The 22,477-nt window shown below is 36.9% G+C and overlaps 1 protein-coding gene and 1 long non-coding RNA gene across 10 annotated transcripts in view; one reads left to right on the forward strand and one right to left on the reverse strand.

Annotated features, from left to right (window-relative positions):
- Window positions 1-22,477, reverse strand: part of MAK (male germ cell associated kinase) — a 64,541-nt gene that overhangs the window by 35,154 nt on the left and 6,910 nt on the right. For all 8 annotated transcript variants that reach the window (XR_011429492.1, XR_011429493.1, XM_070244078.1 and 5 more), the window contains exons 3-5: window positions 7,260-7,314; window positions 6,167-6,288; window positions 1,969-2,048 (exon numbers count right to left, since the gene is read on the reverse strand). Coding sequence is in view for 6 of the 8 variants with exons in the window: in XM_070244078.1 (XP_070100179.1) it covers window positions 1,969-2,048; window positions 6,167-6,288; window positions 7,260-7,314 (257 nt within the window). In the remaining 2 variants the exon portion in view is untranslated. The remainder of the gene's footprint in view (window positions 1-1,968; window positions 2,049-6,166; window positions 6,289-7,259; window positions 7,315-22,477) is intronic.
- On the forward strand, window positions 16,504-21,438 carry LOC106782319 (uncharacterized). 2 transcript variants are annotated; one of them, XR_011429494.1, is made up of 3 exons: window positions 18,172-18,599; window positions 20,897-21,017; window positions 21,303-21,438. It is a non-coding gene; the product is annotated as an uncharacterized lncRNA (long non-coding RNA). The 2 variants fall into 2 exon arrangements; XR_002802125.2 differs by lacking the exons at window positions 18,172-18,599; window positions 21,303-21,438 and adding an exon at window positions 16,504-16,611 and having other exon boundaries at window positions 20,897-21,257.

The following is a 22,477-nucleotide window of genomic DNA, read 5'->3' on the forward strand; positions in this document are numbered from 1 at the left end:
GAAGCTAAAGGGCAGCCCAGACAAAATGGGCAGAAAAGCCAGGAAGAAGAAATACGTAAAAGCTTCCTTGCGGATTCCTATGGGAGATCTGAAGGACACTCGTTTGCACACAGATGGCTTGAGGTCCAATGATCTTGCAAAGAACAGGCCTGGTAAGGGTCACGGGTGATGCTCATGAGACGGTTTTCATGTAGCTTTGGGTTACGAAGACTTCCTAAGTCTAAACTTTCTTAAACCCTTCAAAGCCAGCGTGGGCTCTACGCTTATGTCACCTACAACTGTTTTGTACTCAGTTTACCTGGTATTTCTTACTCAAAATAGCTGTTAAGATCCGATTCACTAACTTCTGAGGGAAATACATTACACTTTTATAATATGAAAAGAGAATGGGAACACATGTGATGGTAAAGTGACTTAATCCATAAAATCTTAGAGAATTAAGCCAATTACGTAATTGTACAGTGGAGGTCTTCCCCATCCTTACTAATATAAATATATTGGTAACTTGGCCCTATTTTAAGTAAAATATTAGTCTCATATTTTGACAGCCACTATTTTAAAAATCTCTATTTTCTCAAAGTATTATATCTGAGATGCTTATCAACTATAGCAAGGAAAATTTAGCTTTTATAAAAATGTCTATTGTTCTTGGGGTCTGGTTTCCCAAATCACTACATAGTCAATTATAAAGCCAATTCTATATTATTCATATGTTATTTACTTTCAGCAACAATTTTTAAATTCCAAGCTAACTTCCTCCTTAATCCCTTATGCGCTGAAGTTGCTGATAGTTGATATACATCCCAGGAATCTAAACCAATTTTATTACTAGCCTAAAAAAATATCAGTGAAACACAAAGCTCTTTCCAAAAATCAAAGAATTCCTAAGGCACTTGATTTCCCATGTCACTCTTGCTTCATTAGCATAAATTAACGCAGGTGAATATCAAGAGCTACCATGCTGCCTAGACTTTAAAAATGGGCTGAAGATCAGGAAGCCATTATGAACAAGTAAAATAGCACATATTACTTCCACGGAATTAATAATAAATGACTTTTACCAATGGATTGTAACATATTATCATGGGTTTTAGACTTTTAAAGACCTTAATAGTTTATATAAAACAAAAAACTGGGGATTCAGGAATGTTCTTACAGTGCCTATATGGAATTCTGCATAGCATTTTTAGAAAATAAATTATTTTCTATAGCAGAGAAATGAGAAAAGAAAACATAAAATATCAGATGAAAGACGAAAGGAGATTAATGACGGTGATTTTTGAATACCCATGTTCAGAATGCTGCAATGGTACGGCACTGACTTTTCCAATTCCGTACCTAAACATCTAGCGATTCTACACAAATGGTTACTGAACATTTTCATAATAATCATATTAACTTTTTGGACTAATTATTTTGATTTTATATGCAAAAAACTATATGAATTAGGATTATGTAAATAAGAAATTCAAAAAAATAAGGACAAGCACTTGCCTTAATTTCACTCAAGGAATAGAAACAACTAAATGTAAATACAAAAGGAAACTATAAAATACCATAGCATGGCTGCTTTAAACTATTTAAATGTTAATAATTGGTTATGGTAGATCAAAGCATTCCAGTCTTTTCCAAAAGAGGGGCCTTATCATATATATTTTTTCATTTCCATGGTAAAATTAGGGGGATGAGCTTGCAGGATGGGTTTATGATGTCTGAGACTAAAGGCTGACGATGATATTGTTAAAAAATTCTGGCACAGAGGAAGATAGTTATAGATTATAGAAATTCTATTTTATATAGAATTATAGAAATTCTAAATTTTTAAAATAAAAATGTCAGTGTATATAGGCACATACTCCAAACTTGTACTTATCCAATATAACATTATTTAAGTTTATATACAATTCCTGTGCATGACCCTGAGGCTAATCTAAAGAGGCAGGGAAATGAAACTTAAAAGAAACCTACCATGTTTATGGATAAATGCCAGCCCTTGCAATATTTGATACATAATATTTCTGATGACTGACTCAGGGAACAACTTGTTTCTGTAAAGAAATGAACAAATAAACAGTCACGTAATTCTGTTAACCAACCAACCAAAACAAACAAGAAGGTGGATGTTCCTTCTCCCTTGGAGCCCGCTGGCCTCCAGGATACTGGCTAAAGGTATGATTTATAGCTTTATAGTGTTAAAGGTCATATATTTAAAATGTGAAAATTAGAATTTTTTTGATGTTTGGCGAAAACTCAAACCCAATACTGAATGTATTGCACAAATATTCAATAGCTAAATTCTAAAGTGTCCCAAGTGGAGCAAAGTAAATTGGAAAACTAATAACTATCAGATAAGCCAAGTGTGCAAATCTGTAGTATGTAGGCTTTAAGAGTTTTAGGGGCATAACTGCTTCAGTTCTGTACTGTATATTGGTACTGTCCAATAGAAATATAATAAGAGCCACAAATAAGAACCACTTATGTATTTAAAATTTTGTAACCACATTAAAAAAGCAAATGAAACAGGTGAAATTAATTTTTAAGAGTATATTTTATTTAACCCAATATATAGCAAATGTTATTTCAATGTGTAATCAATATAGAAAATTATTAATGAATTTACTTTTTTTTTTTGCTCCAAGTCTTCAAAATCTGGTGTGTAATTTATTTTACATTTACAACAGCACTGCTCAATCCAGACTAGCTGCATTTCAAGAATTCAATAGGCACGTGTGACTAGTAGCTACCGTATTGTACAGCGCAGTTTTATATGGTATTTACATAAAACCTAAAGTAAGATCCTAATAAGGTCTAAATTAAGGCTGAAAAATATTAATGCTACAAATTAATACGAACAACACAGTAATTCTTTGACCCTGAATTAATTCCTCTTTGACACTGAAGACATCCATGTTTTGGAAGTAATCATTTTAAGCTTTTCAACTTTATCATAATTTCAACATTTTCTAACATCTTTATTTCAGCATGATTAATTAGATTAGAGTGTTCATTCAAAATGTTCTCAACATATGGAAAATGGACTATTTTTCAACATTATTAATTATATTATATGCTTATGTAATGTTCTAAAATGTCCCACCAAATGGGCTAGAAACACACAACAGACAGGGAAAGATAAACACTGGTCTTATATCAAATTTGAAAATAGTACTGATCATATGTTATTGAAATATTTTTAAAACTAACTTGTAAACTATAAAATAAATTTTAAAAGAAACAATATTTTTAGCCTTGCCAACAATTTAAATTTGTAAAAAGAATGCTATATGCTGAAGGTACGGTTATAGTATCAGAACAAAGGATTATGTATATTGGTCTTCAATTGAAATGGAAAAGAAGTTTACATACGTTGCTTAATGATGAGAATACGTTCTGAGAAATGCGTCATTAGGCAATTTCGTCACTGTGCATACATCATAGAGTGCACTCACACAAACCTGGATGGTATAGCCTACTACACACCTAGGCTGTATGGTACTAATCTTACGGTACCAGCATTATATACATCACTATGTGGCGTATGACTGTACTTGAATAAAAAAGGCCTTTAAATTAATCTTGAGCCTCAAAACAATGTTTCAGGAAGTTAAGCTACCAAAAACAAAGCGTAAAAATATCACTTAACCTCAAACAGCCTTTTACCATATACAATTGTTAACAGTTAAATTTATACCTTTCACATTGATAATATTCTTAACAATATAACTTTCCTTCCATTTAATTTAGTAATCCAAAAATGAATCATGAAATTCCAAAGTTGACTCTTTAGTGTTCATTTGCTATTGCATTAACCACTTACAACAACAGGTTTATATATATTGTCAAAGTCAACTGAAAGTGTAATATTTTATGTATTTATACATATAGTCATGTGCCGCATAATGACATTTCAGTCAACAGCGGACCATATATATGATGGTGGTTCCATAAGACTAGTACCATATGGCCCTGGTGTGTAGTAGGCTACACCATTTAAATATGTGTAATTACAATCTATGATGTTTGCGCAATGACAAAATTGCCTAGCAACGCATTTCTTAGAACGTATTCCTATCGTTAAGGACGCATAATTGTACTTAATTTCTTTTTCTTCATAACTGTATCTCAATATACCATGCATATGTTTATCATTTCATACAATTTAAAGAGCATAAATTAGTATTAGAAGCCAAAAAGTTAAGATTATCCATAATCTTACCACTTGATTAAGAAATTACAGGGATACCTACTTTTATTGCACTTTGCTTTATCGTGCTTTGCAGATACTGTGTTTTTTTTACAAGATACTCCACCAGCAAAGAGATCACAACTCACCGAAGGCTCAGATGACGGTTAGCATTTTTTAGCAATAAAGTATTTTTTAATTAAGGTACATAGTTTTTTTTACACATAATGCTATTGAACACTTAATAAACTACAGTATAGTGTAAACATAACTTTTATATGCACTGGGAAACCAAAACAGCCATGTGACTTGTTTTATTTCGATATTCACTTTATTGCAGTGGTCTAGAACCAAACTCACCGTATCTCTGAGGTACACCTAGATCTTGATTTTTCAGTATTCTAACCCAGTTCTAATCCATTTGCATGTAAAACTTTTATATTAGATATCAATGTTACATAAATACAATTTTGGTTTCTGTTTTTTTATAAGCACTTGTAAGCATTTTCATAATCTGTATAATTACTATTATTATTTTAAGTTTGGCAACTGAGCTAACATCTGTTGCCAATCTTTTTTTTTCTTCTTCATTTTCTTCTTCTCCCCAAAGCCCCCCTAGTACATAGTTGTGTATTCTAGTTGTAGGTCCTTCTGGTCATGCTATGTGGGATGCTGCCTCAGCATGGCTTCATGAGCGTGCTAGGTCCACGCCCAGGATCCGAACCAGCAAAACCCTGGGCCACCGAAGCAGAGTGTGTGAACTTAATCACTCAGCCACAGGGCCGGCCCCAATATAATTCTTATTTTTAATGGCTACAAAATAACTCCATCAACATTACACACTATAATTACCAACCTATTCTCCCATTGATAGTTATTTCTTTTAAATAGTTCAAAGAAATAAGTGAAGCTTGGTATCATTATTTAACAGAACATACTAACCATGGTAACTATGAAGAGTATGCATTAGCATAAAAAAATGCTTGTAAGTGAATGAATGAAATAAAAAAAAGTATCACCACTAAAATTACAACTATGTAAAAAGCATGCATGCCTGTATACAAGGGCTAGAAAGAACTTTAGAAAAATAAACACCACTCTGAGGGGTAGAAATTTTCTTCACTTTTATTTTAACTGTTATTAATGTTATAATGATATCAGCCTGGAACATAGGTAGTCAACAGGTATTTTTTGAAAGAAGGAAAAATATAATTAAGGAACAATTCACTCAACATCCTTAGACGTTGAATATGTATATGTGTCTATGAGAGAAACTCAGAGAGAGAAATCAACATCATTCCACTGAGAAATTTACTTCCCAAGTATTTTAGGATCTTTTGTTAAAAAATACTGGCTTTAAAAACAGGCAAAATGGACATTAATCTCCCAGACGTAAACAGAAGTTACCACCAAAATATTATCATATCAAAGCTCACAGCAGATGCCTGAAGCTCTCCCTCATTAGAGATTCTGTTCATAGGTTTAAAAATCATGAGAATTTCCCCGGGGTTTATAACACATTAAATTTTATCATTCACTTAAGCATCCTAATGAATGAGCTTATTAGATCCTTTCTTGAAAGCTACTTCACTTCTTCCTCCATTCTTTCATTAACCTTTTATAAGATGCTTGGGAGAGCAACAAAGATCATTTTCTCAATTTTTCCCAAGGCCAGCTTTATTACTGAATATTAAACTACAGATAGATTTTTGTTTCAAAAAGTATAGATAGATAGTATGTGTTTATATGAAATATTTATCTTGACTTTTAAGAGATTACGACAGAAAAACAGTGTATGTGTCATAGCTGGTTGTTCTTCACTGTTACATGTTATCCTTTGATAAAAAGAACTAATTAATTTAAATCCACCGCTTGGAGTTATAAATCTGTATATTGTAAAGGGTGACAACCTGAGGGGATCCAAGGAACTCATGGAGGAGATGGTAAGAGAAAAAATTACCATTTCATAAAATAAAGATATACCTGTCTTTCATTAATTGATAGAGGTTTTCTTTCATATATTCAAATATAAAATAAAGATGGTCATTTTCTCTGATAACTTCTTTCAGTTTAATCACATTGGCATGATTAAGTTTCTTCAGAGACTGCAACAAAGCAAAGAAGCATTAAAATTCTTACAGCAAAGTTAGAGAAGGTTGCAAAATATCGTCAATGCTAGGTATGATAATTACCTTAAGTCATTTCCCATTTCCTCTGAATTCATCAATGAATTCAGTTTTAATATCTGTAATATTTTACATGTCTAAAAACATCTTAGAATACCTAGTTAAAGTAAGCAGGAATTGTTTCAAGTAATGAATGTAAGTACAAAAATAAACCAAGTCCATGATAGCTACCAAACGTTTCAATCTGTACCCTTTTTTCCCTCAGTCTGTTAAATGGGTCTAACTTTTTTCTGACTTTACCATGTGAAGTTCAATGCAAAAGTCTCCAAAAATTTATCCTAGTCATGCAGCATAAAATATAAAGAAATGGTACATAGTAATTTAAAAAGTTGTCGTTCCGTTGATAATATGAATTAAAATGCTCTCATTAAGAAGTTTTCTCTTTTTTTTAAGATTGGCACTTGAGCTAACACCTGTTGTCAATCTTCTTTTTTTTTTTTCCTTTTCCTCCCCAAAGCCCCCCAGTACATAGTCGTATATTTTAGTTGTGGGTCCTTCTGGTTGTGGCATGTGGGATGCCACCTTAGCAGGGCCTGATGAGTGGTGCCAGGTCTGCACCCAGGATCTGAACCAACGAACCCCTAGGCCACCAAAGCACCCGAGCTTAACAATTCGGCCACCGGGCCAGCCCCAAAATGCTCTTTTAAAAGTCAGAGACTTTCAAATCTGAGGGCATAGTTATTTTCTGTTCTCCACTGACATTCTAAGAAAAATGAGAAATTAATTTATTTTAGGAAGCTAAAGGAAAAACATGAGAATACAATTATCTTTGGACTGCTTCCCACAGAGAAAGAATCATCTCCTTGGCCGCAGTCCTCAGGAATGAGATAGAGGTAGTTAAGTGAGGTAGTTAAGGCCTTCCCGGGTTCTCTTCATCTCTAGGATTTTACCTTAACTTCTCTCAAGTTCATACATTCATCCCAGGAATAGAACTTTCTCTTCATCCTGAAGGAAAAAGAAAAGTTTGGTGTACAGGGACTGAGGAGTTGAGAACACAAATTTCACCATTGGCTTTCTTACTCCACCATTAGTTCACTTGCGGCAAGCTATGCTCTCTCTCTTCCCTCCTTAAAAAGACATCACCTCCCTTCTGTATATCTCAAGGCTACTTGGTACAGGTTCATAACTGTGTCATACCTGAAATTCTGCTTTAACACAAAGGTGAAAGAATCACCATTAAGCTTCCTTTCTGGGTGAGTTCTTACATTTCTTTAATCAGTTTTATTGTGCTTTTCTAAAAGAGCCCCTTCCAAATTTCCTCTCTTTCTACAACTTAAGAGATAAATATGAAATACTATATTTATATGGAGTGGGGAAAGAAATCACAAATTTTGGTAGCAAATGAAATTATTTCAGTGAAATGATTTGATCTGACAACTTCTATGTCATCACCTCAGCTTTAAACAAGAGGTCCACAAAGTTAAGTGATTTAAGTTAGCAAAAATTCGGAAGCAACCAAACTTTACAAATAGCTTTGTTGAATTTTGTTCTTTACTTCCCCTCTTTCATCCCAATGATGGCTACCATTAGAGATAAATATACCAAAAGTGAATTTAGGGTAATAAAGTAATTCCATTACATACATCATAGATAGAGGTTGTGTTTTTAGATGAATGGATTTTTGGCCACCACACAAAATGAGAAACAAGAAAAAACATGTTCTAAAAAATGTTTTTTCAAGTACAGAAATTACAAGGCTGGATTATGAAAAATAAAAACCCTATATGCCCAACTGCTTTCATTTAGTATTGTAATCTATTGAGATGTTCTAGAAGATCTCAGGAAGCTTAAAGTTATCTTTATAAATTAAGTTAATTCCTCTATAAGAGTGTAACACACAGAGGTAAAGACATGAGTGAAGGAATGACAGCACACCATGGTAGTCAAGAATGTGGACTGTAGGAGAGGGAGTTTGGAAGATGGCAGCACAGGAGGATCTTGAGCTTGCCTCCTTCCACAGACACAAAAAATCTACAACTACAGGTGGAACAATTTCCTCCGAGGGAGATCTGGAAACTGGACGAACAGAGCCTCTACAACAAGGGACAACACCAAGAGGGCTGGAAGAGGCAGAGATACAGTGCACTGAGGGAAAAAACCATACCCTAGCCACAGCACTCACAATCGGGAACAATATCAAAGGTGCGGAGGTTGTCCTGGAAGAGCACGGGAATTGAGCTCCACATTAGGCACCCTGGCCTTAGATCCAGCCCAGAAGAGATGAGTGCCCAAAACAACTGTCTTTGAAAATTAACAGGGACTACATCCAGGAAAACTACAGAACTACAGGGAAAGGAAAACCATTCTTATAAGGCCCCCACACAGACTCACTTGACCAGGAAACCAGTGCAAAAATATCAGATAGAAAAGTAGACGGTCCAGGAAACCCACTTACTAAGCTTGGAGTGCCTCCTGGAGAGGCAGGAGGCAGCTGGGACGCCTCCCAAGGACCCAGACACTGGCAGCAGCCATATTTGTCACCTCATTCAGACATGCTGATAACGGCACTAGCTGTCAGTATTTTGGAATCTTTCCTGGAGCTTGTTAGCATGGGGCCTACCCCCCCCCCCAACCCCCCCACAACCAGCACACCAGCTACAGTTGTCCACAGCCAGGTCTCGTAACCAGCCACACTGGACATCTGCCTCACCCACCAGTGCACTCACAACAGTCTGTGGAGCACTGGGTCTCATAACCAGCTACACCAGGAGTCTGTCTTGCCCACGAGCACGCCTGCAACAGTTGCACACTGCAGGGCCTTGCACACCCCTTGCTACACCCCTAGCAGTTGTATGTCACTGGGCCTCACAGCCAACTGCACTGGGTGTCTGCCCCATCCCCCCAATGCACCCACAGTGGCCACATGCTGTGGGGCCTAGTAGCCAGCAGGCCTATGGGCCAGCCCCACCTACCAGTATACCCATAGCACTCATGGCCCTGCCACAACAGAAGGACACACACAGCCCCCACAGGGGACATCCCTGGAGCATCTCTCTCTACATAAGGCCACTTCTCCAAGATCGGGAGATGTAGCTGATCTAACTAATATGTAGAAAAAAGCACAGAGAGTTGGGCAAAATGAGGAGACAAAGGAATGTGTTTCAAATTAAAGAACAAGACAAATATTCAGAAAAAGAACTAAACAAAACAGAGATAAGCAGTCTACCTGATAGAGTTCAAAGTAATGGTCATAAGGATGCTCACCGAACTTGGAAGAAGAATGGATGAATACAGTGAAAACTTCAACAAAGAGTTAGAAAATATAAAAAAGAACCAATAGGAACTGAAGAATATAACTGAAATGAAAAATTCACTAGAGGGAATCAACAGCAGATTAGATGATACAGAAGAATGGATTAGCAATCTGGATGACAGAGTAGAGGACTTCCCCAAACTGAACAAAAATAAGGAAAAAGGAAAATGAGGATAGTTTAAGGGACTTCTGGGATGACATCAAGCTATCTAACATTTGCATTATATGGGTCTTAGAAAGGGAAGAGAGAGAGAAAGGGGCAGAGAACTTATCTGAAGAAATAATAGCTAAAAACTTCCTTAACCTGAGGAAGGAAACAGACATCCAGGTCCAGGAAGCACACAGAGTACCAAACAAGACGAACCCAAAGAGATCTGTACCAAGACATGTTATAATTCAAATGCCAAGAATTAAAGATAAAGAGAGACTCTTATATGTAGCAAGAGAAAAGTGACACGTTATGTATAAGGGACGTCCCATAAGACTACCAGCTGACTTTCAGCAGAAACTTTGCAGGCTAGAAGGGAGTAGCACAACATACTCAACATGCTGGAAGGAAAAAAACCTATAACCAAGAATACTCTACCCAGTGAAGTTATCATTCAAAATGGAAGGTGAGATAACGAGTTTTGTAGACAAGGAAAAACTAAGAGTTCATTACCACCAAACCAGCCTTATAAGAAATGCTAAAGGGAATTATTTAAGTAGAAGAGAAGAAGCCACAAATAGAAATAAGAAAATTATGCAAGAAAAAATTTCACTGGTGAAGGCAAATATATAATAAAGGTAATGGATCAACTACTTAAAGCTAGTATGAAGATTAAGAGACAAAAGCAATAAAATCATCTACATCTGCAATAAGAAGTTAAGGGATACTCAAAATTAAAAAAGGTAAAATATGACGTCAAAAACAAAATGTGGGAGGAGGGAATAAAAATTTAGGGCTTTTAGAATGCACTCAAACTTAGGAGAACATCAACTTAAAATAGACTGCTATATACATAGGTTGTTATATATGAACCTCATGGTAACCACAAACCAAAAACCTATAATAGATACACAAAAAATAAAGAAAAAGGAGTCCAAAAATAACACTAAAGAAAGTCATCAAGTCACAAGGGAAGAAAGCAAGAGAAGAAGAAAAACTACCAAAAAATAAAAAAAAATTAACAAAATGGCAATAAGTACATACCTATCAATAATTACTTTAAATTTAAATGGACTAAATGTTCCTATCTAAAGACACAGGGTGGCTGAATGGGTAAAAAAACAAGACCCATATATATGCTGCCTACAAGAGACACTTCAGATGTAAAGACACACACAGACTGAAAGTGAAGGGATGGAAAAAGATATTTCATGCAAATGGAAACAAAAAAAAGCTGGGGTAGCAGTACTTATATCAGACAAAATAGACTTAAAAACTGTAACAAGAGCAGAGAAGAGCATTACATAATGATAAAGGGAACAATCCAGCAAGAGGATATAACACTTATAAATATCTATGCACCCAACATAGGAGCACCTAAATAGGTAAAACAAATATTAACCAACATAAAAGGAGAAACTGACAGTAATAAAATAACAATAGGGGACTTTAACATCCCACTTAGATCAATGGGTAGATCATTCAGACAGAAAATCACTAAGGAAACACTGGCCTTAAACAATACATTAGATGAGATGGACTTAATAGATATATACAGAACATTCCATCCAGAAACAGCAGAATACATATTCTTTTCAAATGCACATAGAACATTTGAGATCACGTTAGACCATAAAACAAATCTCAATAAATTTAAGAAGACTGAAATCACATCAAGCATCTTTTCTGACCACAATGGTATGAAACTAGAAATCAATTACAAGAAGAAAACTGGAAAAAATACAAACACAAGGAGGCTAAACAACATGCTATTAAACAACCAATGGTTCAGTGAAGAAGTCAAAGGGGAAATAAAAAAATACCTTGAGACAAATGAAAATGGAAACACAAGGGTCCAAAATCTATGGGACACAGCAAAATCAGTTCTAAGAGGGAAGTTTATAGTGATAAAGGCCTATCTCAAGAAACAAGAAAAATCTCAAATAAACAATCTAACTTTTACACCTAAAGGAACTACAAAAAGAAGAACAATTAAAGCCCAAAGTTAGCAGGAGGAAGGAAATGATAAAGAACAGAGTGGAGATAAATGAAATAGAGACAAAAAAAAAAAAGAGAGAGAGAGAGAGAAAGAAAAAGAAAAGATCAATGAAACTAAGAGCTGGTTCTTTGAAAAGATAAATAAAATTGATAAACCTTTAGCCAGACTCATCAAGAAAAAAGAGAGAAGGCTCAAATAAATAAAATCAGAAATGAAAGAGAAGTTACAACCAACACCACCGAAATACAGAGGATCATAAGGGATTACTATGAACAATTATATGTCAACAAATTCGACAACCTAGAAGAAACGGATAAACTCCCAGAAACATACAATCTTCCAAGACTGAATCAGGAAGAAATAGAAAATCTGAATAGACCATTACTAGTAATGAAATTTAATCAGTAATCAAAAAACTTCTAACAAACAAAAAAGTTCAGGACCAGTTGGCTTCACAGTTGAATTCTACCAAACATTTAAAGAAGAGTTAATACCTATCCTTCTCAAACTAGTCCAAAAAATTGAAGAGGAAAGATTGCTCTCAAACTCATTCTATAAGGTTAGCACACCCTGATATGAAAACTAGACAAAGACATAACAAAAAAAAGAATTAGAGGACAATATTCCTGATGAACCTAGATGCAAAAATCCTCAACAAAATATTAGCAAATGGAATTCAACAACACATTAAAAGTATCATACACCATGATCAAGTGGTATTTATTCCAGAGATACAAGGATGGTTCCATACATGCAAATCAAACAACATGATATACCACACTAATAAAATGAAGGATAAAAATCATATGATCATCTCAATAGACACAGAGACAGAATTTGATAAGATTTAGCACACATTTTTTATAAAAACTCTCAAAAGATGGGTATAGAGGGAACATACATCAACATAATAAAGGCCATATATAACAAACCAACAACTAACATCATACTCAATGGTGAAAAGCTGAAAGCTTTTCCTCTAAGATCAGGAACAAGACAAGGATACCCACTCTCTTGCCACATTTATTCAACATAGTGTTGGAAGTCCTAGCTTCAGCAATCAGAGAAGAAAAAGAAGTAAAAGCCATCCAAATTGGAAAGGAAGAAGTAAAACTGTCACTATTTGCAGATGACAAGATACTATATATAGAAAACTCTAAAGATTCCACCAAAAAACTATTAGAACCAATACATGAATTCAGTAAAGTTGCAGGATACAAAATAAATATACAGAAATCAGTTTCATTTCTATACAGTAACAAGGAACTATCAGAAAGAGAAATTAAGAAAACAATCCCATTTACAATTACATCAAACAGAATAAAATACCTAGGGACAAACTTAACCATGAAGGTGAAAGACCTGTATAATCAAAGTTATAAGACACTGGTGAAAGAAATTGAAGATGACACAAATAAATGGAAAGATACACCACGCTCATGGATTGAAGAATTAATATTGTTAAAATGTCCATACTACCCAAAGCAATCTACAGATTCAATGCAACCTCTATTAAAATACCAATGGCATTTTCCACAGAACTAGGACAAATCATTTTGAAATTTGTATGGAACCACAAAAGACTCTGAATAGCCAAAGCAATCTTGAGAAAGAACAACAAAGCTGGAGATATCATGCTCCATGATTTCAAACTATTTTACAAAGCTGTAGTAATCAAAACAGTATGGTGTTGGCACAAAAACAGACACGTAGATTAATGGAACTGAATAAAGAGCCCTGAAATAAACCCACACTTACAAGATCAATTACTTTATGACAAAGGAGAATATACAATGGAGAAAAGACAATCTCTTCAATAAATGGTGTTGGGAAAACTGGGCAGATACATGCAAAGAATGAAACTGGACCACTTTCTTACACTATATACAAAAATAAACTCAAAGTGGATTAAAGATTTAAATGTAAGATCTGAAACCATAAAACTCTTAGAAGAAAACAGAAGTAGTAAACTCTTTGACATTGGTCTTAGCAATATTTTTTTGGATATCTCCACAGGCAAGGGCGACAAAAGCAAAAACAAACAAATGGAACTACATCAAACTAAAAAGGTTTTGCACAGTGATGGAAACCATCAACAAAACAAAAAGGCAGCCTACTGAAGAGGAGAATATATTTGGAAATGATATATCCCATAAGGGGTTAATATCCAAAATATATGAAAAACTCATAACTCAACATCCAAAAAACCAATCTGATTAAAAAATGGACAGAAGACCTGAATAGATATTTTTTCAAAGAAGACACAGACGGCCAACAGATACATGAAAAGATGCTCAACATCACTAATCATCAGGGAAATGAATATCAAAACCTCACACCTGCCAGAATGGCTATTATCAAAAAGACAATAAATAACAAGTGTTGGCGAGGATGTGGAGAAAAGGGAACCTCATGCACTGTTAGTTGGAATGTCAGTTGGTGCAACCACTAAGGAAAACAGTATGGAGTTTCCTCAAAAAATTAAAAATAGAACTACCATATGATCCAGCAATTCCACTTCTGGGTATTTACCCAAAGAAAATGAAAACACTAATTTGAAAATATATATGCAGTCTTACGTTCATCATAGCACAACAGGCAAGATATGGAAGGAACATAGGTGTCCATCAATGGATAAATGGATAAAGAAGACATGGCATATGTATAAATACAATGGAATATTACTCAGGCATAAAAAGAATGAAATCCTGACATTTGTGACAACGTGGATGGACCTACGGGGTATTATGCTAAGTGAAATAAGCCAGAGAAAGAATACTGTATAATTTCACTTATATGTGGAATCTAAAAAAAATAAAACAAATGAACAAACGAAACAGAAATAGAATGGATACAGAGAACAAACTGGTGGTTGCCAGAGGGGAGAGGGTTGGGAGGGAAGGGAGAAATAGGTGAGGGGATAAAGAGGTACAAACTTCCAGTTATAAAATAATAAATCATCAGGATGTAATGTACAGCATAAGGAATATGGTCAGTAATATTTCAATAACTTTGTATGGTGACAGATGGTAACTAGTCTTATCAGAGTGATCACTTCATAATGTATATAAATGTCGAATCACTATGTTGTACACCAGAAATTAATACAACATTGTATGTCAACTATGCTTCAATTAAAAAAAAAAAAAAGAATGTGGATTGTGGAACTGCAGTGCCTGGATCCAAATTCTTGCTCAGTGGCTCACTGGTTGTATGACCTCGGACAAATTATCTAATGACCTCTCTGTGCCTCAAATTCCATAGCTGTAAGTAGAAACTACCGCATAAGAAGAGCTTATTGTAAACTGCGTAGGTCAGCACTTAATAAATCCTAGATGTTCTTCTTTTACCAATATCTGTGATCAGCTACAGGAAGACATGAAGGGCATCACTGCTACTATTTCTACAATATCCTCAGTGAATCTGAATTTCACTGATACTCATTCAGGTACTAGAAATTTATGAGGGAGCTTGAAGAAATTGAGGGCTTACTGATTTACCAAATGACACTTTTCAGTGCTATCGATTTATAAATGCCTCACTAAAATGAAAAAGGTAAATCTAGCACAATGATCAATTTAAAAGAAAAGTCAATTTAAATATGGCTATAAAAGAAAAGTAGTTTAATACAATGATCAAACCCATCCAAAGTGGTACATATAATCTGCCATGATTCCTAAAAAGTAATGACAGAATTTTTTTTAAATCCAATTTTTAGAAGCTACATAATATATTCAAGTTCCTCTTCATAATTTAGTACAAATTAAAACTTCTACTTGAAAATCTGTACCAGCTGTACCACATATATTAATATGGTACTTTCTTTCCAGCAATTACTATTTATCAATACAGTCCTAAGGCAATGCATGTATCTATATGCAACAATTACAGAAGTTTCCTTACAAAACAATTATCCTAATATCTTAGACCAATTTAAAGAAATTAATTTAATTTTAAGAAATTAAACCAATTTGTTAGAATAGGTAAGCAAAGGCAATTCCTTTTAGATTCCCTGCCATCTTCTCTTTCATTTATTCATTCATCCAACACCTGCTACGTGCCAGGGCAATGAACGAATCAGAGATGCTTACCATTGTGCGTCCCATCCAACAGGAAATAGACTTTAGACCAGTTAACACAAACAGATGTTCACATTAGTTATAAGGACCATGAGATAAGATAAATTTTTTAAAAATTTCACTGCCAGCCCTTTTTGATAAGGCAGTATTTCAGCTAAACCTGAAAGATGGAAGGTGCCAGCATGTGAAGACTGAAAAAAAGAAGTTTCAGCCAGACAGAAACAGCTAGAAAGACCCAGTTGGTTAATGGAAATGAAAGCCCATTTCAGGCTGATTCTTATTTCTTTAATGCCCTGAGCCATGACATTGTCATGGCTATTCCTGCTGGCCATCTTAAGAAAATGACAGCACAACCAGAGGCACTCACAACTAGAATCTACAACTATGTACTGGGATCTTTGGGGAGAAGAATCAAAAAAAAGAAAAAAGAAAATGACAGTACCATTACTAGGTCACCTTTCCTGCTCTGCTCTTTCTCCACAGCACTCAGTACCTTCTAACACACCGCAGAGTATACTGATTTATTACGTTTACTCCTCCCCTCTCCTCAAGTGTAAGCTCCTGGAGGACACCCCTATGTGCCTAGGTCAGTTTCTGGCACATTGCAAGTGCTCAATAACTATTTACTAAATGACTGGGTGAATTTCTATCCCCACAGATGGGCCCATGAGGAGCTGTCCCGCAAACAGGAGACCCTCAGAAGTGGAAGTGCCTTGCAAGTCCTTAAAGGGCAGAGAGCTTAACAAACATTTAACTTAATGAGGTAAGGGGATCTGACTACCATCCCCTAGAATGAACTGTTCTAGCTTTTATAAAATGGCACCAGATAACACAAGGTTTCTTAACACTGATCTAAATTAAAATTTCCCAAAGGAAATTTTCAAAAAAGTACCTTTCATCTTGTTCTTTACAGTGTTCTCCTAATTTCTAATTACTCATCCTAGCCAGTTTTCACTGCATTTCTAGACTGCTCAAAAGCCTTCCCCACGGCTTACTGAGTTAAGTACAAACTTTCTTCCACTTGTTCACATTCTCAGATTATACCACTCTGGCTATCATCTGCCAGGCGCCATGCCACACCCTCATTTTTCACAGCCGTCTCCATACTGTGCTAGCGCCCAGCCTCTCCTCCACTTCACTCCTCAACATCATTCTTAGCTGAGCATCTAGTTCTAATAGTCACTCCCCAACACCTGACCCCCGGTTCTTCTGCTTAAAAGGCTTTCAGAACGAAATCAATTTCCCTTCAAGGCGACATGTTCATCACTCACTTTGAAGATTACAGATAGGCAGCTCTTCATGTGCTACACAAAATGCATTTGACATGGAATTTATTTTTAATTTTTAATCCAACATGTATGGATTTAAAGTGTTACACCTAGAATATTTGTGGCCTAAATTTGCAGTGCCCAAAATTTTATACCACAAAGCACAAGACGATGGTTCTGACAAGATATTATGGACTGTGAGTTGTTTGGGTAACAAATAGGGATAACTTGAGAAGGGAGAATAATGTGTCTAATATCTGTAACTTCCAGGTAAAGCTTATTTCTTTGCATCAGGCTTAAGAGAAATGGCATAGCCTTCTGTATGACTCTTGGAGGTGACATTAGATAAAAACCTATCCTAAGATTCTGTCTTGTCAAGAACCTTAAGGAGTAATGGCCAGAGTAAACATTCATATTGAAATTCCGGCTTCACAGTTCCTTAACTCCAAAGAGATGTTCACCTCCATGCTACCATAGTCACTCAGAAACACCTTGGTATCGTGAGGAATGGTTCTACTCTCTGTCTCAACCTTTAAAACTGCAGACTCTGCCCATAACCTCCTATCCTTTTACCGCCATTGTCATTGGAATTGCCGTATACATCCACTTGTTCAATGCTTGGTTTTACTCGCCTCCTCATCCACCTTGGATCCCACGATCAGCCCTTCCACCACTATCCCCTCAAGAGCACACACATATTCTGAATGTCTCCCTCTCCCAACATTCCATCACTCCTGCCTTGCCATCCTCCAGTCTCTGCTCTCTGTACAGATTGGTGAAGGTAGAAAAAAAAGTCCTGTAAATGCCCCCAGTAGCTCCATTTTAGTATTCGTCTCACGTAATCTCAGGTGCACTCTTACTGATACTTGGCAATCCTTCTACGACTTTCTTAGCAACTGAGTAACACATGCTCCATGACTATTCAAAGCTCAAGGCCTCTACTACCCTACTTCTTACTACTCTTTGCCCTACTGCAATCTGGCTTATCTTCTCCTCTATCCACTGGAACAACTCTCACCACAGTCACTAACTATGTCATATTCCCTAAATCCAAGGAACACCATGGCAGAAATATTATTTGGATACCAGAAGGCCGTTCCTAGCCTCCTACCTTTTGCCTCCTGGTATAGAGACTGGAAGAGTAGATACTCACTTCAAAGCCTCTCTTGGACATAAGCGGGACTATGTGATCCAGTTCTAGCCATTAAGATGTAAGAGGAAGTCACTTGGGGGCTTCTGGGAAATAAATTTTACTTCCTGCTAAAATTTGAGAGAAGGGTTTGCTGGTATTATTCTCCTTTCTTCCCACCTTGAACACGGATGTAACGCCTAGAAGTAAAGTAGTCATAATGTGGCCATTAAGTGAAGACAAACTGATGCTATCAGCTCAGTATGAAGAAGAAGATAGAAGAGGCCTGGATTCAGTGCACAGCTGAGCCCTTCAAAGAGCCCTGGAATCATCAAACTCCAGATTTCTTGATTCGTAAGAAAAATAAACTACTTACTTAAGCCATTGGTTCTGTGACTTGATATTAATTTATGAATTTGTTACTTGCAGCAAGAAGCATTCCCAGCTGACCCAGATGCTTTTCACTCATTAGTTATTACTCATCTTCCAGTTGAGCACTTCTTATTTAGATCTTTTTTGTGGGTCCAGATATTTTCTACCCTCTCCTGGTTTTCTCCCTGCTTCTCTGCTGACTCTTTCTCAGTCTTCTCTGTGAGACCCTCTTCCAGGGCCCAGCCTTCATATGCTGAGGTTCCTCAGTGAGCTATGTGAAGACCTCTTTTCTTCTCCCTCTATATACCTTCAGTTACCATCTGTAGGCTATCAATTCCCAAATCGTCAGCTCAGACCTCCATTTTGAGCTTTAAATCCAAATATTCAATTGCCCGTTGGCATCTTAAAGTCATTATGTCTAAAACTGACCTCAGCTTTACCCCTAAGCCTGTGATTTCCCCCTCCCGGTCATGGCGAATGGCACCACCACTACCCATTTAGGCCAGAACCCCAAGAGTTAGCCTGGACTCTTCTCCATTCTTTATGCCTTCCCTCCATGCCCAGTCACGAGTTCCTACAGAGCCTGTCTCCTAAATGTCCCTTGAATGCTTCCACTTATGTCCCCACCCAATGCTCTTTTCCCAGGTCAGGCCACCACCACCTATAACCAAGATGACTGCACCTATCTCCTAACTGGTCCCCTTGTGTCCAGTCTTGACCTCTTTGATCAAGTCTCCCCTAAAGGGACTGTTCTAAAACAATATTTGATCACCTCAACTCTCCTGCTTAAAAATCCTCCATGGACCTTCTAATCCTTAAGATGGACAAACTCCTTAACTGGCTTCATGACTTCACCCTTTAGCCTCATGTCCCTCCTCTGCCTGACTCATAATCTACACTCCAGCCACCCACATTTCTTTCAGTTCCTCAGCCCCAGTCAAGCCTTCACACTCTCTCTCCTGCAGGCCTTCGTACGTATTATGCTTACTGCTGGAGCATTCTTCCCCCTCCTCTTTTTCTTGGTAATTTTTTCTCGTGGTTGAGATCTCATTTTCTATGGGAAGCCTTCTGTGGGAAGATACTTCCCCAGCATCACTTCTCTCTGGTCCCATAGGACCCGATATTCCCCCATCGTAGGACTTATATATTTCATGTTGTAACTTGTTTCATTTTTAGGTCTTCCTCTCTACATTGTAACTCATCTATCTCATTCCCATTTTGTCCTGAGCACCAAGTGTAGTAGGATGTGAATATTTAAATTTTCCTCAAGCCTTTCATGTGACTCTTCTTCTCTTTCATTTTTGCTCTTTCCATATGTAAGTTAGGAAAACTTTCTGGCACATAGTGGATACTAAATGTGACAGACACTGTGAGTTGACTATCCAAAAACCTCTCTTTTCTTCCTCTTTACTAACATAGCTCAGCTTTTACACAGGGATACAAAATGCCCAGCTAATTACTCAGTTTCCCACCCTCCCTTATAGCTAAATGTGCCATGTGACACACTTAGGGCCAATGAGAAGTAACTAGAAGTCTTCTGGATAGGGGTGTGGGAAAGCTTTTGCTTCCCTAATTTAAAAAAAGTGAAGTAACTGACTGCCTCCGCTCTTCCCCATTTCCTCTTGCTCAGAACTCATACTCAAGGCCTGAAGCTACAGCAGCTATTTTTTGAAGACAGAAGAAACTGGGTCTGTGATAACAGCACTGAGACAAAGTTCTAGCCTTGGGCCACCTACCTCAAGACTTTTTATTATGTGAGAAAGAGAGATCCTGATTTAAGTTACTTTGGGTTAGGTTTTTTATTTCATACAGCAAAGCACGCCTAACTCATACACTTAAGGCCTTTTCTCAGCCCTCGAGCCACTTAACTGCTTACAGTGTTTGACGCACCAATTCTCTCAAGGCTTTACCTAGGTCTACGCAGGTGAGGCCCCATCCCCCATTTCATGAAATTGAAGAATAAAACAAACACATGATTTTGCCACCTAGAAGAAATAATGAATGTTTTGTTATATAAAACAGAACAGTGGTAATAAGCTTCTGTAATACCACCAGACCCAACTTATTCTCATTTTCTTCCCCCGTCCCCAGAAGCCACAGCTCTCACGAATTGTCTGTGTGTCTTTCCAGTCCTTTAAAATTATTTTTATATATAAATTTATATAATTATTTATTTATGTGAATTCATACAATCATTTAATCTATAAATAAGGATGATTTCATCTCATTTTGGCTAACACTCAGACCTCACTTCCTTTTCCTTTCTCTCATTGCATTAGTGAGGATCTCCATTGCAATCCTGATCAGTGGCGGATGTGGCAGGCGCTCTGGTCTTAAAACCAACGTGACTGGCAGTTCTAATATTTCACCAAAGATGACGAATTACATAAGTCTTATCAGGTCAGGGAAGTTTCTTTTTATTCCTATTTGTTAAGAGTTGGGGTTTTTTTCCAGTCATAAATAGGTATTTAATGTTATTAAGCCCATTCAGTAAATTTTTTATTTCAGTTATTGTATATTGTATATTTATTTGATAATAAGGGCTATTGACAATATTTCATAAAATTATTTCCCTGTACATGTAATGTTTTAGATCATGACATTTTAAAGTTTTTAACATTTGATAAACATTTGTCAAAGCATTTACATTTTAGTTTGTCATCATTTGGTTGATGTGGTCCTCAGTTTCCAAGACTCATTCTGGCGGAAGCCAACTGCCGTGTCACGAGGACACGCAAGCAGCTCTCTGCAGAGGCCCATGTGAAGAGGAACTGAGGCCTCTTGCCAACCATGTGAGTGAGTGTTACAGGCTGAATTGTGTCTCCCCCCCAAAAATTCATATGTTGAAGTCCTAACCCCACAGTACCTCAGGATGTGACCTTATTTGGAGATAGGGCCTTTACAGAGGTAACCAAGTTAAAATGAAGTCAATGGGGTGGCCCTAATCCAATGTGACTGGTGTCCTTATAAAACGTGGAAATTTGGACACAGAGACACGCAGAGAGGGAAGACAATGTGGAAGAAACATAGGGAGAGAATGCCGTCTACGAGCCAAGGAGCGAGGCCTAGCACAGAGCCTTTCCTCAGCCTCGGGAGGAGCCGACCCTGCTCACACACTGATTCCTTCTCGCCTCTGGAACTGAAACTCAGTAAGTCTCAGTTGTTTAAGCGACCGACTGTTATAGCAGCCTGTTACAGACCAAATCGTGTCCCCTCTCCTCCCCCCAAGTCCATACATTGAAGTCCCAACCCCTAGGACCTCAGAGTGTGACTGTATTTGGACGTAGACCTTAATGAGGTAATTAAGGTTAAATGAGGTTTTTAGGGTGAGTCCTAATCCGGTCTTACTGGTGTCCTCATAAGAAGAGGGGATTAGGACACAGACACACACAGTGAAGATCATGTGAAAACACAGAGGACAGTCATGTACAAGCCCAGGGGAGAGGCCTCTGAAGAAACCAACCCTGCCCTCAGCTTGATCTCAGACTCCAGCCTCCAGAACTGCGAGGAAATCAATCTGTTGGTTAAGGCCCTCAGTCTGCAACAGTTCATTACAGCAGCCCTAGCAGGCCACACAGAGGCACCTTAGAAGTGGACCCTCCAGCCCCAGCCCAGGCTTCAGACGACCACGAACTTGGCCGATAGCTGACTGCCAGCTCCTGAGAGACCTGGAGCCAGGACCACCCAGCTGAGCTGCTGCCAGATTCCCCAGCCACAGAAACTGTGTGAATTAATAGATGTTTGTTCTTATTCTAAATCACTAAGCTTTGGGGTAATCTTTGACATATAATAGATTAAAAAGAAATAATTAAATCAATAATAATTAATTCTATTTAATTGGTAAGGTTAGGAAAATACCA

This window comes from Equus caballus, chromosome 20 (assembly GCF_041296265.1).
Source record: "Equus caballus isolate H_3958 breed thoroughbred chromosome 20, TB-T2T, whole genome shotgun sequence".
NCBI classification, from domain to species: Eukaryota; Metazoa; Chordata; class Mammalia; order Perissodactyla; family Equidae; genus Equus; species Equus caballus.